Raw genomic sequence first — 15483 nt, forward strand, 5'->3', positions numbered from 1 at the left:
TTAAAAGAAAAAAACATTTGAAATACATCAGTCTGTGTGTAATGAATGAATCTAATATACAAGTTTCACTTTTTGAATGGAATTACTGAAATAAATCAACTTTGTCATGATATTCTAATTTTATGACCAGCACCTGCATGTAAGAGTACACGTGTGAGTATTAACAGTAAAATACTTGCATAGCAGCTGCGTCCACTGGAGCATGCGTCACGTCACGTGAAGTATAAACTTGGCTTTACAGTAACACTCTTATTTGTTTTTGGTCATCCCTCAAAGTGGCATTCTTTGGTTAAAATGCATCACCACCACATAAATTTAAACAAGTATGTTGTGTATGTCACAGCAAATAAAAGGAAAAGTCAAAGCTAAACCTGTTGAGCACTTCTTTTAGGTAGCGTGTAATGATTTCAGCCTCTCACGCGTGAACAGTTTTTTATAATGTTGGTGCAGCGCTCTCACCCTCAGGTACCTGTCACACCCTGAAGTCCTCACGTTTAACAGAATCTTGGGGGTACAGAGCACTGGGGCCCACGGTTCAGACTGTTGTGATTTGGAGTCCCAAAAGTTGCCTTCTACAAGGACCATAAATACAGAGCCATACCCTAAGCAGCCTGCCCAAGGAGATGCCCCGCAAATTCAGCTAGCGTCAACAGTGCCTAACAAACCCCAAACAAGGAGAGCAGGTGAAATATCAAAAAATGTCCTGGAAATTCACAAAAGCCCCACAAGGAAGGAGGGTTTATTCCAATGGTAAGGAACAATTGTTATAAATCGAGGAATTATTGGGAAAAAACATAGAAAGGTGTGGTGAGTCGCCAAATCAGTCCAATTAGTTGAATTGACCGCAGGTGGACTCCAAGCAAGGTATAGAAACGTCTCAATGGAATGGGATACACCGGAGCCATGGCAAAGGGTCTGAATACTCGGTGTCAACAGGATTGGAACATGTGCACAAATTCCTGCTTTGTCATTCTGGGGTGTGATGAGAAAGAAAAATGAATTAAAATAATTTTAATGCAAGACTGCGACAGAACAAAATATAACAAAAGTCAAAGTGGTCTGAAGGCACTATGTTTGTGATTCAGAGAAAGGCCGCATCAGTATGCGTCTGGTAAAGGAAGGTAAAAAAAAGGAAAATGGCAATTGCATAAAAAAAATAAAAGCCGGTCTCGAGCAAGTTCATTATAAACGGCATATCCTGTCCATCTAGGTGATCCACTTTGCTTGATTGAAAGCTCACAAACATTGACTTCTGCTCTGGCCAGTGGATATAATTTGGAAGTCGAACAAGAAGATAAGCTGGTTTGGGGGAGACAGTCGAAGGTGACGCCTTCATTCATCAGGAGATGGAATGGACGCTTATACAGAGGCATCCTCACCGTCATTTTCTACTTTTCCTAAGTTGTAGTTTGTTCTGAAAGAGAAACAGTGGCTAGAAATGTTAACACTCAAGAGAAAAACAAACTGAATACTCTCCAAAAATCTGTGCTTTGACGTCATTTCGAATCCTTTGTCAAACACACATGTGCAGGGAAGGCAGCTAGAAAGACCAATCAAAGGTAATTCCATGCCAGTACAGGGGGCGGCGGGGTGAACTTATCTTTTCTCTGATATTTCTGCAGATCAAAGATGGGAAATTCTGCCTGAGTTTGGCCTTGAAGACATCAATTTCCGGCCCCAAGAACGCACTTTTGGGTTCAGAGCCCAAGATGTCACTTCTGATTCCGGCCCCAAGAATGTAACTTCTGGTTCCGATCAGAAGAACCTCATTCCCAAGTCCGGTTATGGGCCAAGAATGTCACATCCAGTTCCGGCCACCATATGACACCACTTCCGGCCCACAAGAATGTCACTTTTGGTTCCAGTCATAAGAACATCAATTCTGGTTACAGGCCAAGAACGTCACATCCAATCCCGGTCCCCATATGACACCACTTCCGGTTTCCGGCCCCCAGATGACGTCACTTCTGCTGACCTACTATAAAAGCCAGACTCCCTCCACATGTCCTCAGTTCTGTTTTGGACTCAAACCTGTTCACACCTCTGCTAATATTTGACTTTTTGCAGCCAAGGATTAAGCATACGGATGGCCACTCCAAACCTTTTTCTTTTTATCAAGGCTGATTATATCCCACCATGAATATCTCAAACTGGAGAGGAGATGGGGAGACAAGGTGGCGCAGTGGGTAGCACTGCTGCCTCGCAGTTAGGAGACCCGGGTTCGCTTCCCAGGTCCTCCCTGCATGGCGTTTGCATGTTCTCCCCTGTCTGTGTGTAATGAATGAATCTAATATACAAGTTTCACTTTTTGAATGGAATTACTGAAATAAATCAACTTTGTAATGAGATTCTAATTTTATGACCAGTACCTGTATGTAAGAGTACACGTGTGAGTATTAACAGTAAAATGCTTGCATAGCAGGAGCGTCCACTGGAGCATGCGTCAGCAGTCAGTGGCAATGCAGTAACAAATGCCAACTATAATAAGACTGAGAGCCACCTGGTAGCCAATTATCAGGTTGTATTATTTTACCAGCACTCGTTGTACTCTGCTATACATATTATCTATACTGCATGATTAAATGTGTAACTTTCCCTGCTGTCTGTTCAGATAATCTGACTGATTGTTTGGGTTACAGATTTAAAGGAAAGGCCAAATTCTTGAACGACTGTAGCAGTTAAACCTGACAGTGTGGTAAAAGAATATAAGAAATCTGACAAATGAGAGGAGACCATTCAGTCCATCCAGCCATTTTGTTCAGCTCGTATGCTCCTGAATGGATTCTTTCTTTCAGGTTGAAATAAGAATTAAAAATATACTCAAAAATATTAAGAGAACTGAGGCGAGGTAAAGGCTGCATAAAACGTATCATTGTTCTGAAACACTGCTTAGTGCATTCACAACATCTAGCATTTTGATCAATGTTTGTGAAAATGTCTTGAAAGAATGAGTCTGAATTGATTGTTGAAAAGAAGGAAGCAGGCATCTGGCATCATACACATTTCCTTTTTATTTCTTTTACTGCTAACTGAAAGTTATGTCACTTTATGCAGCTTCTCCGGCGATTATCAGTCATAGCCTTCATTTACGGAATCTTAGCGAGTCGGTGGCAGTCAGTGGCGCGACGTGACATACTCGACCTGGCAAAATCAAATGGGTTTGATGTTCTCTTATTCCCTCTTTATGGTTTCTTAATCAAATTTAGAGCTTTTCCTTTCATGCATTTCTGTCTTATTTGGTGTTTAATGTTTTATATTAGTTTGCAAGTCCATCGCAAGGTAAACACACACACCAAACACACACACAAGGGCCAACTTAGCAACACCAATTCACCTAACCTGTCCGTCTTTGGACTGTGGACCACCTGGAGGAAACTCACACACATGCAGGGAGAACATACAAGACCCACACAGGGAGGACCTGGGACACGAACACTGGTCTCCTTATCGTGGGGCCGCAGTGCTACTACTGCACCACCACGACGCATGTATTACTATTATTATTATTATTATTATTATTAGTCACATACAGAACTGTCATCTGACTAGAGGTTAGGATGAAGGTTTCCTTTGATCTTAATAAAAATTACAAAACATCAGTAAAGTGGTTATGTTTGTCTATGCAATACGAAATAATAAAATGATTCTCTGATACTATGACTTTCAATATTACTATTACATAATTGTTACTTATATTATTTTATTCTGCACTAATTAATTTCACCAGCATATCACAAGCTCCAAAAGAGTTATCAAAACCCGTACCCGTCTTCTTTGGGTTCCATGTTCCGCTTAATATAAAAGATCAGTAGGGTGACGGCCAGCAAAGCGATCACAGCCATGACAGCAGGAATGATGACGTGACTTTCCTTTTTTGATCCTGTTGTCAAAAAACACAACGACGCATTCATTTACTCCCCTCTCTTTATCACAAATAGAGCAAATTTTTTTTTTACTCGTATGTAAATCTGATAGCATTTTTTGAAGTTACTGTTAAAATGTAACATATTAAAATATTATTAAAATTGCTATAATTAAATAATAAATTAAAATGATATAACAACAATAACAACAACAACGTCATCATTATTATTAGTATTAATACATAATTAAACAAATATAATTAAAAATATTAAGAATATTATAATAATTTACAAGGTGCCTATTGGCATTATTATTATTATTTTTATTATTATTATTATTATCCACCTTAATAAAAGGATAAGTGTCTGTGTGTCTATCGCTGTCATTCCAACAGATGGCACGTCACAAACATTAACACTTCTTTTATGAATTCCATAACAAATGGCATAAAACAGAGACATACGTATTGTATGGTGCACAAATGTTAACGCTGAGCTCTACCTTGTTATTATTTAACTTTCCACCTGTCTTAGACAAGTGGCACAGCTAGTTATTATTATTATTATTATTATTATTATTATTATTATTATTATTATTATTAGTAGTAGTAGTAGTAGTAGTAGTAGTAGTAGTAGTACATAATTAAATAATAATTATTTAAGTTATTATTAACATTAAAATCATTGCAATGTTGCCTGTCACTGTTATTATTATTTAATAATAATAGTAGTATTAGTATATACTGTAATACCACCAAAAGTCACGAGAAAAGACAATTTCCCCTCAGGAATTAATACAGTGTACCAAATACCAAATGATTAAATAATTATAATTAAAATATTTTGTCAACATTAGAATCATTGCAATAATGCCATTATTATTATTATTAGTATTATTAGTATTAGTAGTAGTAGTACAAAATTAAGCAATTATGATTGAAGTTTGTCGACAGCTGACCTTCGCAGATGGTGTGTGCCATGACCGTGCTGTTCTCCGCGCTCACGTCATTCCTTGCCACGCAGGTGAACGGATCATTGAATTCTGTCTCCTCCAACTTGAGTGTCAGGCTGACGGGACTCTTTTTAATCCAAAGAATGTCACCTTTGTACCAGGACACGGACACCTGTGTTCCATTTTCCACTGAGCAGTTGAACGTGCAGCTGCCAATTTCGGATGAGACCAGGCTTATTTCAGGAGTCGACACGGGCGCTGCAAAAAGCCCATCCAAAAGTATTGAAATGAAGTAACGCTTTGACATCGGCACTATCTACAGTACACATTTTAATTAAACAAATGCAACCCTGGGATTCAGCGGTCAGGTCCCTTTCTGTGTGGAGTTTTCATGTTTTTCCCTGTGCTTGAGTGGCTTTTCCTTCCAGCGCTCCCATTTCCCTCTCATTAATCAAAATGCAAGGCAGGTTAACTGTCAACTCAAAATTGTCCCTTGTGTTCTGTCAAAAGTAGTAAATGGAGCAGGCGATAAGACTGAATCATAAGTCAGAAAACAAGTGCAGGTTTACACTTATGATGGTGCTAAAACACTAACCAAAACGCGTAACCAATTAGCAGAAGTGCTGTAAGGCATCACAGGAATACTTTCAGATGGCATTTCACTCATTTGTGCCCATGTGGCACTGGTTTTTAAATCTTTGCTTTAATGACATTATAGAAAGACCCGAGTGATAAATGTGGGTAAAGCTTCCTCATTTAGTATTGTGAGTGTAATGGCAGTTTCAATGCAACCCAGTAAAAAAAAAAAAACAGAAAGCAATGTGGAGATACAGTAGGTGACCAATACACAAATCACAATAAACACATTTGAGGAACCAACCGGGTGTCCCTATTGGGAGGGATCCTGCACCCTTGTCTGTCCAGAAGGCCATGAGAAAGGAAGGTCAGCAGGGGATGGGCGCTAACATTAAGATGTTTGCTCTTACATTTTTTGACTTTGATTTTGGCAATTGGTATTCTTCCTGCTTGTTCTCTGACCTTTTATCAGTCCTTGACCACGTCTATGGCGGACAAATCTTTTTGAATCACTGTGTATACGGAACAGATCCATTAAAAAATATACACCATTACAAAACCGTTTTTGGGAGGAAGATCCTCCGAGAAATGTAAGCTTTATGGTATTGTCTAACAAACTGACACTTACCATATACTTCAATATCATAACGTTTAGGGTTAGGCTCCAGCTTATAAGTCCCAGTGTGATTGAGCCGAAGATCAGTAATTGTCAGTGAACGGTTAGCGCTGTCCACGTGTAGATGACCTCGGAATCCTTCTTCATAGATGTTAGTTAAGATGAAATGATGTATGCGTGCCACGGTGGAATAGCTGACACCTGGGCCAAATGTAAGAAGCACTGTTTCAGGAATTTTTTCTGGGAAGGTGAAGGAGTCACCCAGTTTCTTTTTCACTACTTGTTTGGTAGACTGGGATCGAGAAAACGCTCCTGTAATTCCAAGAGAAACAAACTAGTAACAATCACTTTAAACGTTTTTGTAATATAGCATCAACCAGAAGAATTCAATCCTTTAAATATAAAAGATATAAACTGTCCCAAGAAAGACATGGTGATGTGGACCTCCTTCTAATATCTTTATCTCAGACAGAAAGCCCACAGGATCAATTTTATCACTCAAAAGTTGATCTTTGATGGCTCATGAGAGTTCACAGAGATTCTCATTTATATTTTTTAAAGAATCAACATTGTGACAGATGTTTCTCCTAAAATTATTTAGGAAAAGTAGCTTTAGATAACAAAGAGATATGAGATACAACTGACGAAAAAAAAGGAGTCAAAATGGAGAATTTGGTTTGCAAAGCATGGCATATTTTGTGAGATCTGTTGTTTCTGGCCTTGTTTTAATCTCTGTCAAGACTTCATGATTTTTGTTGGACTGATGCCGTAAGCCAAGGTGACTCACAGCATCTGAGATGTGATCAGTTACACTCGTTTTGTTTCTCCAGTTGGAGGACAGGAAGATGAAATGACTTGCTCATGATCCCCAACTGACCATTAGAACATTAGAATAATCGAGACACCTAACAAAGCTCGCCAGTCTTATCCACTTATTTCTACCAAAAAAAAAACACAAGTTGAGCTTTGAGAGTCCCTAAAGTCTTACCACACTACTTGGTAGCTTATTCCAAGTGTCTATCATTCTTTGTGTAAACTGGACTAATTCCCTTCATCATTCTAAACACTTCATCATGTCACCTCCTAATCTTCTTTTGCTTAAACTGTAAAGGCTCAGCTCTTTTAATCTTTCCTCATAACTCATCCCCTGTAGCCCCTGAATCAGCCCAGTTGCTCTTCTCTGGACTATTTCTAACGCTGCTATGTCCTTTTTGTGGCCTGGAGACCATAACTGCACCCAGTACTCCAGACGAGGCCTCACCAGTGTGTTATAAAGCTTGAGCAGAACCTCCTGTGACTTGCGCTCCACACGTCAAGGCGCTATATAACCTGACATTCTGTTTCCCTTCTTAATGGCTTCTGAACACTGTCTGGAATTTGATAGCATAGAGTCCACTGTGACTCATAAAATCAAACATTGGAACATTTGAACACTCTAGACGAGAACAAGCCATTCAGCCCAACAAAGCTCGCCAGTCCCATCCGCTTATTTCATCCAAAAAACAATCAAGTCGAGTTTTGAAAGTCCCAAACGTCTTATTGTCTACCACACTACTCGGTCACTTATTCCAAGTGTCTATCATTCTTTGTGTAAAGAAAAACTTCCTAATGTTCTTGATGAACTCATTTTAAAGTCACCGTCTCGATCCACTGGAATAATTCCCTTCATAATTTTAAACACTTCAATCATATCTCCTCTTAATCTTCTTTTGCTTAAACCGTGTAGGCTCAGCTCAATTAATCTTTCCTCATAATTCATCACCTGTAGACCTGAATCAGCCTAGTTGCTCTTCTCTGGGCCTTTTCTAGTGCTGCTATGTCCTTTTTGTAGCCTGGAGACCAAAACTGCACACAGGACTCCAGATGAGGCCTCACCAGTGTGTTATAAAGCTTGAGCAGAACCTCCCGTGACTTGTACTCCACACATCAATGCGCTATATAACCTGACATTGAGTTAGCCTTCTTAATGGCTTCTGAACACTGTCAGGAAGTCAATATATCCTTACATCTATATAGTAGATAAGGTATACTCGATTTTCCAACCGACCATTGCGTATTCAAACCTAGCATTTTACTTCCTATGTCTAATGGTGTCAGTAGTGGGATTTGAACAGATAACCCCAGGATTTGGAACCCAAAGTCTTAACTACTCTGCCACACTACCTCCCTTTTTGTCTAGAATGAGTCTGATCTTATTGCAGCACAACAATATAAATGAGGGCAACTAATAGTATTACTCAGAAGCAAGGACCTACAGCTTTGTAATCCTAGTATAGTGTTTTATTACTACTGTCCGTACATCTCATTGCATATTACTGAGCAGATAAGGCAAAAGAACCCTTAAATGTTAAGAGGGTACTTGTCAGATCTGAGCCCAATGTGTGACTTTGCTGAAATCTCTGCTGAAACTCAAGAGGAGACCCTCATGAGAATGCCAGGGTGAAGTATTCAGGAGAAAAAATCTGAGAAGCAGGACATCAAAGAACATGTCTCCATTTTATTTCTTTCCCATCTCATTGTTGCTTATGAGAAACCTAAAAGATGTTAAGGAGATCTCTTTTTTTATTTTTCATTCCTATGGGATGATATCAGTATGACACCACCAGTTTAAGAGTCTGTCTGGGAACCAGAAGAAGACCCCATTCCCAACCTCCTCTTGTTAAAGCCAGCCACTAATGCAACATGGAGTCCATAAACACCCTATTGTGTCTTTTTTATATTTGATTTCATTATTTCCACGTCAGTAGTAACTTGAAGATTTTACACAACTATGTGAATTTCCCTTTAAAGTACCCAGACAACTTCACTGTTTTCATATTTTGTTCTGTTTCAGGCTTGTGCTAAAATCATTTAAATTCATTACTCCCGACATCAAGCAACACTCACCACCCCATAATGAAAAGTAAAAGCAAGATTTTTGGAAATTCAATAATAATAATAATTATTAAAAACTGAAATATCGCAATAACCCTGTTATTCAGACACTATCCTTAATTTACTTATTGGTGATGAAGCGTCAAGCTTCACATATATCTGCTTTGGGGATTTTCTGCCATTCTTCTCGCCTGATCTTCTCAAGTTAAGTCAGGATGGATGAAGACCATTGCTACACAGATATGTTCAGGTCTCACCAGAGATGTTCAATGGGATTCAACTCTTCACTTTGACAACTCTCGGACATTCACAGATCTGTCCTTAAGTGTTGCAAGTGCTGCCTGCTTTCCTCCAGACAGAATGCTAATCTTGGTTTGATCAGACCAGAGCATCTTGCTTCCTCGCATTCTGAGAGTACTGTGCAAATTCCAAGTGGACATTTTTGTGTCTTTTACTGAGGAGAGGCTTCTGTCTGACCACTCTTGTCATAAAGCCCAGATTAGTGGCATGTTGTAGTAATGGCAGCCTGGTAGCCCTTCTCGAAGTTTTCTTATCTCCACAGAGGTTCTCTGGAGCTCAATCAGAATGACCGTTGAGTTCTTGCTTTCCTCTTTTACCATAACTCTCCTTCCATGATTGTTCAGTTTCACTAGCTGGTAAGCAACAGGAAGAGCCATGGTTAGTTCAAAGTTCTTCACCTGGTGACATGGATCGTGGACTATCTTACAGACAGACCTCAGTATGTGCGTCTCGGGAACTGCAGGTCTGGCATTGTGGTCAGCAACAAAGGAGTGCCGCAGGAGACTGTACTTTCTCCGGTTCTGTTCAGTCAACATACATCACCTTTCCAATATGACTCGGAGTCATGCCATGTGCAAAAGTTCGCTGACGACACTGCTATCATGGGCTGCATCTTGAGTGGGCAGGAGGAGGAGTATAGGAACCTAATCAAGGACTTTGTAAATGGTGTGACTCAAACCACTTACACCTGAACACCAGCAAGACCAAGGAGCTGGTGATGGATTTTAGGAGACCCAGGCCCCTCATGGACCCCGTGATCATCAGAGTTGACTGTGTGCAGAGGGTACAGACCTATAAATACCTGGGAGTGCAGCTGGATGATAAACTGGACTGGACTGCCAATACTGATGCTCTGTGCAAGAGAGGACAGAGCAGACTATACTTCTTTAGAAAGCTGGCGTCCTTCAACATGTGCAATAAGATGCTGCAGATGTTCTATCAGACGGTTGTCGTGACTGCTCTCTTCTACGCGGTGGTGTGCTGGGGAGGCAGCATAAAGAAGAGGGACGCCTCACACCTGGACAAACTGGTGAGGAAGGCAGGCTCTATTGTAGACACGGAGCTGGACAGTTTGACATCCGTGGCAGAACGACGGGCGCTGAGCAGGCTCCTGACAATCATGGAGAATCCACTGCATCCACTGAACAGGATCATCTCCAGGCAGAGGAGCAGCTTCAGCGACAGACTGCTGTCACCGTCCTGCTCCACTGACAGACTGAGGAGACCCCATACTATGCGACGCTTCAATTCCACCCGAGGGGGGTAAACATTAATATTATACAAAGTTATTGTCTGGTATACCTGCATTATTATCACACTTTAATTGAATATTGTTTTTTGTCAGTATTCTGCTGCTTGGAGTATGTAAATTTCCCCTTGGGATTAATAAAGTATCTATCTATCTATCTATCTATCTATATTGATATGTATATACGAATCAACTAAGAAAATTGTCCAGCAGGCAATGCCTGAGAACAAGTACATGGTGCACTGGTATACGCAGCACACAAAATTAGAAAGAACAACATGCAATATCAACAAATTAATAATAATAATAATAATAATAATAATAATAATAATAATAATAATAATAATAAAGCACTTACCGTAAAGGAGATAAAGAAGTAGTCCATGTAATGGTGATTTCATGTTAATTCTGTTTTATTCAGTCAGATGCACGCAGCCCGTCGTAGTTTCTAGTCTGACCTTCAAGTCACATCCTGACCTCTTGAGGTTCGCAGTCCGAGCCAGGAAGCTGTAGAGCATTGTGCCGCCTAGTTTGTGTGTGTGTGTGTGTGTTAGGGTTCTTGTGCTATTTCAGTTTCCTTTTAGACTGATGGGCAAAGTATATGTTTGTAAGTTTGTAAGTGCAGTCCAGCACTCTTAAAAATAACGGTTCTTTAATCTATCTCCTTCTCTATGCCATCCATTGGTTATTCACAGGATGATTTCCACAAAGACTTCTGGGTTAAAGGTCAGCCTCTGAAAGCTCCAGGTCCATCCAAACAGGACTTACTGTGGTGAACTATGGGGTGGTGGTTGGGTGGGGGTCCCATTTCCGCTCATAAGGCACATTTTTTTCTGTTTGTTGGTTGTAAATTTAATTGAGCAACGAAGCTACTGATCTTAACGTTGACCTTTAGGTACCAAATGGGAAGTTGTTGCAACACAAATATTTTCTTCTTAATTTGGTAAAATCTGAGAGCAAAACAGACAGAAGGTGTGGTGTGGTGTGGTTTCCGCACTGCATCGACAGCTCAAGTGTCCTGTCAGACCACAGAAGTCTAATCGACCTTGTAGATATGATAGCCATGAGCCTTGTCTTCAACAAAGGCCCTCCTACTAAGTAAGATAACAGCTTATTGAAATGAAAGTTGCTGATTAAAAATAAGCATAAAATAACAGTTCCCATTTAGTGCCACATTTGTGTAATTATAGGCCTTTAATGACTGGGACTGTAAAGTAAAAAGTAGATAGTATTTTTTAATAAGGAAAGACAGAGAACATTTGTGTAGTATCTTAAAGTTTTATTTTGCCACATGTTCTTAATAATATAGTGGCTAAGACTTTGGGCTTCAAACCTTAAGGCTGTGTGTCCAAATCCCACTACCGACACCAATGTGTGACCACCAGAAAGTCATTTTACCTGTCTGGGCTCCAATTAGCAAAACAAAAGAAATGTAACCAATCGTATCTCAAATGTTGTAAGTCACCTGGATAAAGTTGTCAGTCCAATAATAAATAAAAATATGAAGTCTTGAAAGAGACGCAAACAAGACTGGAAATGGATCTCACCAAATATCTCAGGCTTTTCAAACCAAATTCTCAGTTTGGACTCCATTGACCTCAGTTGCCTTAAAGCCTTAAATAATCTCGCTCCATCTTATATATCGGAATGTCTGACACGTTATATTCCAAATCGTAGCCTTAGATCTTCAAATGAGTGTCTCCTTATAATTCCAAAAGCTAAACTTAAAAGAAGTGGTGAAGGCGGCCTTCTGCTGTTATGCACCTAAAATCTGGAATAGCCTGCCAATAGGAATTCGCCAGGCAAATACAGTAGAGCACTTTAAAACACTGCTGAAAACACATTACTTTAACATGGCCTTCTCATAACTTCACTTTAACTTAATACTGATACTCTGTATGTTCAATTCTTCATAATAACTATTCACAGTGGCTCCAAAATCCATAATGACCCCTACTCTCTCTTCTGTTTCTTTTTCCAGTTTCTTTGTGGTGGCGGCCTGCGCCACCACCACCTACTCAAAGCATCAGGATGCACCAACATTGATGGACTGAAAGCCAGAAGTCTACGTGACCATCATCATCAGGTCCTTCCATGAAAACGCTAAATACAAAGAGGACTGTTTGACTTATGTTAGGTAGATTGCCCAGAGGGGACTGGGCGGTCTCTTGGTCTGGAACCCCTACAGATTTTATTTTTTTCTCCAGCCTTTGGAGTTTTTTTTGTTTTTTCTGTCCACCCTGGCCATCGGACCTTACTCTTATTCTATGTTAATTAATGTTGACTTATGTTTATTTTTTATTGTGTCTTCTATTTTTCTATTCATTTTGTAAAGCACTTTGAGCTACATTTTTTGTATGAATATGTGCTATATAAAAAAATGTTGATTGATTGATTGATTGATTGATTGAGTTGTATCTCATGTCTGCTTTTTGCCTAAAGCTGTTTCCCCTGAGAAATTGTCGGAGAGACATCTGTGATAAAAGTTGATTCTTAAATAAAACACACATGAGAATTTCTGTGAAGTCTCCTGAGCCATCAAAGATCAACATTTGAGTGGGAAATTTTTCCTATGGGAATGGCATTTTTGTCATACTCATTTTACTTTGTTTTTTATTTTGGGAATAATTATCCTTAATACATAAATACATATATTACTTTTGTTCTCCTGCTAGTTCTGATTACTCTGTCAAATTGCCTAACTGAATTATAGCACCTGACAGTGTGGTAAGAATGTTGGATTTGGGGACATTTTGTTAAGATGAGCATAATAAAGAGTATAAAGTGATGTGCTAATGTGAAACCTGTAAACCACTGCATGGTGTCGGCCATTTCATAAAAATGAATTTTGGGGAGGCACTGAAAAGCTGCAGTGAGTCTGCCATCTGATATGGTGACAGGAAGCCCTGCTGCTGCTGCGTATGAAAATGACCGATCGTCATATAGACGATATAGACATCTGAATGACTCCATTGTAAATACTGACTGATATTCAAATCACACGGTGCCAAAACAGATTCACTTGTAATGTAGTGTTTGTTATCATAAACTGTTCTTTCTTACTGGCAAGTGACATTAGAGTTAGGATATATAAATTAGAATAATTACAAAATATTTAGGGCAATCTGCTGTCATTACATGCACTTAAATGAACGTGGGATTTTGCTGTATTTTGACAACATCGACATGCAGGGCTTTCCTTTTATTTAACTCTCTCTGTTTCAGCGCCTCCTGGCTGTTTTCTCTCCATTGTCTCCATCCAGACAACATTCTGTACTATGTGCAGTTTAGAAAAAACTAATTCTGGGGGATCACAACCCAAATGAGTTAAAAGATAGGCCAGGCCATTGGGATTTCTCACGACCCTCCAGATGGCCAGTCTGGAAATGGTCGAAGTCAAAGGTCTGGTGTGCCAAACTCAATGCCCTACACTGATTAAGTAACATTTTTTTTTTATTACATTTTTGTCAATATTGCATTGAATTTTGATTTTGTGTTTGGACTTTCATCGTGACAACGTCCATGGGAGAAGTTCCTTCCTGTCTCTTCAATAAATGAACCGACTTTTTCGAATGTTTGTCTCTGTGATTTGTTAATTGTCTTCGCAAAATCTATTCTAATGGGAAACTGTAAATGTTTTAATACGAATGGCATATCAAGATCTTCTTTGGTGTCTAATGTTATCCCCTGAAGATGTACTACATTACCTTTCTTGGATACATCCTTCTTTCAACAGTAATTCAGCCTGTGGAAGACCGGATGGTGCTAACGGTTGTAGATATTCTACGGGATATTGTAAGTTGATGTTTTCCGCACGATCACCACCAACTGTTTCAGCAGTCTATTGATACACATTTAACCAACTTGCCGTGTAACTGATCAACAATTTTCACGTTAATTCATTTGACTTCATTGTTTTTCGGTGCTAGGGTTGCCCGTATACTCATTTCTTCTGTTGATAAACCCTTTGGGATGAAATTCTTCAATAAGATTTGGACATAATATGTCTTCTTTAATTGGGAACTTAAAGTGAGGAAAATGTAAAAATTTATAAGAGCTGAGAAAGCAGAAACTGTGTCTGTCAAAAGAATTGACACGAATGAGAGGTGAGAGGCCCGGAGATGTGGTTAAATATGGTTGAGAGGAGGGTGGGACTTGAAAAAATCTCATGGCCAAAGTCTCGACTCATCTTGTTTCAGGATTTTCTTTTATAAAAGTGAGATATGATTTGTTTCTTGTCAGTCAGTTCCATTTTTGTAAGCTTTAGCAGTTTAACATAACTGTAGTCTGTTTTATTGTGTACCTTAGTATGGCTTAATGTGCAGTTGTGTCACTACTGTGAGGATTTGTGAGCGTCACCACTTAATGATGTTCATTTTCTCAGAACTCGTGTAAAACAGATTGATTGTGTAGCGGTATCCTGTCAGCCAGTGTTGTCGTTTTTATTTGTTACAAATTGAAATTGTTTCATTTTATAGTACAGAACAGTTTTTTCTTCTAGTTTATTTTACATTTTAATCATCTTCCTTCACAAAGTTTCACACATTTTAAACATATTTATGTTCTAATACTACTACCCACACCTCCCACATTTCATTCCCAAATTTATTTTATTTTTGCTAACTTACAGTGGCTGTAATAAAACGATTAAAAAAGTTATTACAAATTACATTTAGAGAGCTGGTTTGTTTGTCACCAGCATGTAATCTGATGTTGACTCGCCTGTGGACACCCCTGTCCAGCCAGCCCCTAGGATCTAGTTATGAATAAATTACTAACAGTTATGCTAAACAGGAGGAGCCCACCTCAGGGCGCTGCACAGGGGCCTTCAGCAAGCCAGCTACTGTATGCCACTGCTCCATGGGAATCTCTCTCAATATCACACTGTCAAAAGGATTTGATAGATAGATAGATAGATAGATAGATAGATAGATAGATAGATAGATAGATAGATAGATAGATAGATAGATAGATAGATAGATAGATAGATATGAAAGGCACTATGAAGAAGATGATAGATAGATAGATAGATAGATAGATAGATAGATAGATA

The 15483-nt window shown here is 39.2% G+C and overlaps 1 protein-coding gene across 1 annotated transcript; it reads right to left on the bottom strand.

Annotated features, from left to right (window-relative positions):
- Positions 1–710: 710 nt before the first annotated feature.
- LOC120536315 lies at positions 711–10887 on the bottom strand. Its single transcript, XM_039764638.1, has 5 exons — positions 10789–10887; positions 6020–6319; positions 4822–5073; positions 3766–3880; positions 711–1414 (listed from the first exon to the last, which is right to left on the bottom strand). The coding sequence occupies exons 1-5, from the start codon at positions 10829–10831 to the stop codon at positions 1360–1362; spliced, it is 765 nt and encodes a 254-aa protein (XP_039620572.1). The 5' UTR covers positions 10832–10887; the 3' UTR covers positions 711–1359.
- Positions 10888–15483: the final 4596 nt, after the last annotated feature.

Source organism: Polypterus senegalus, chromosome 10, assembly GCF_016835505.1.
Source record: "Polypterus senegalus isolate Bchr_013 chromosome 10, ASM1683550v1, whole genome shotgun sequence".
Classification (NCBI taxonomy): domain Eukaryota; kingdom Metazoa; phylum Chordata; class Cladistia; order Polypteriformes; family Polypteridae; genus Polypterus; species Polypterus senegalus.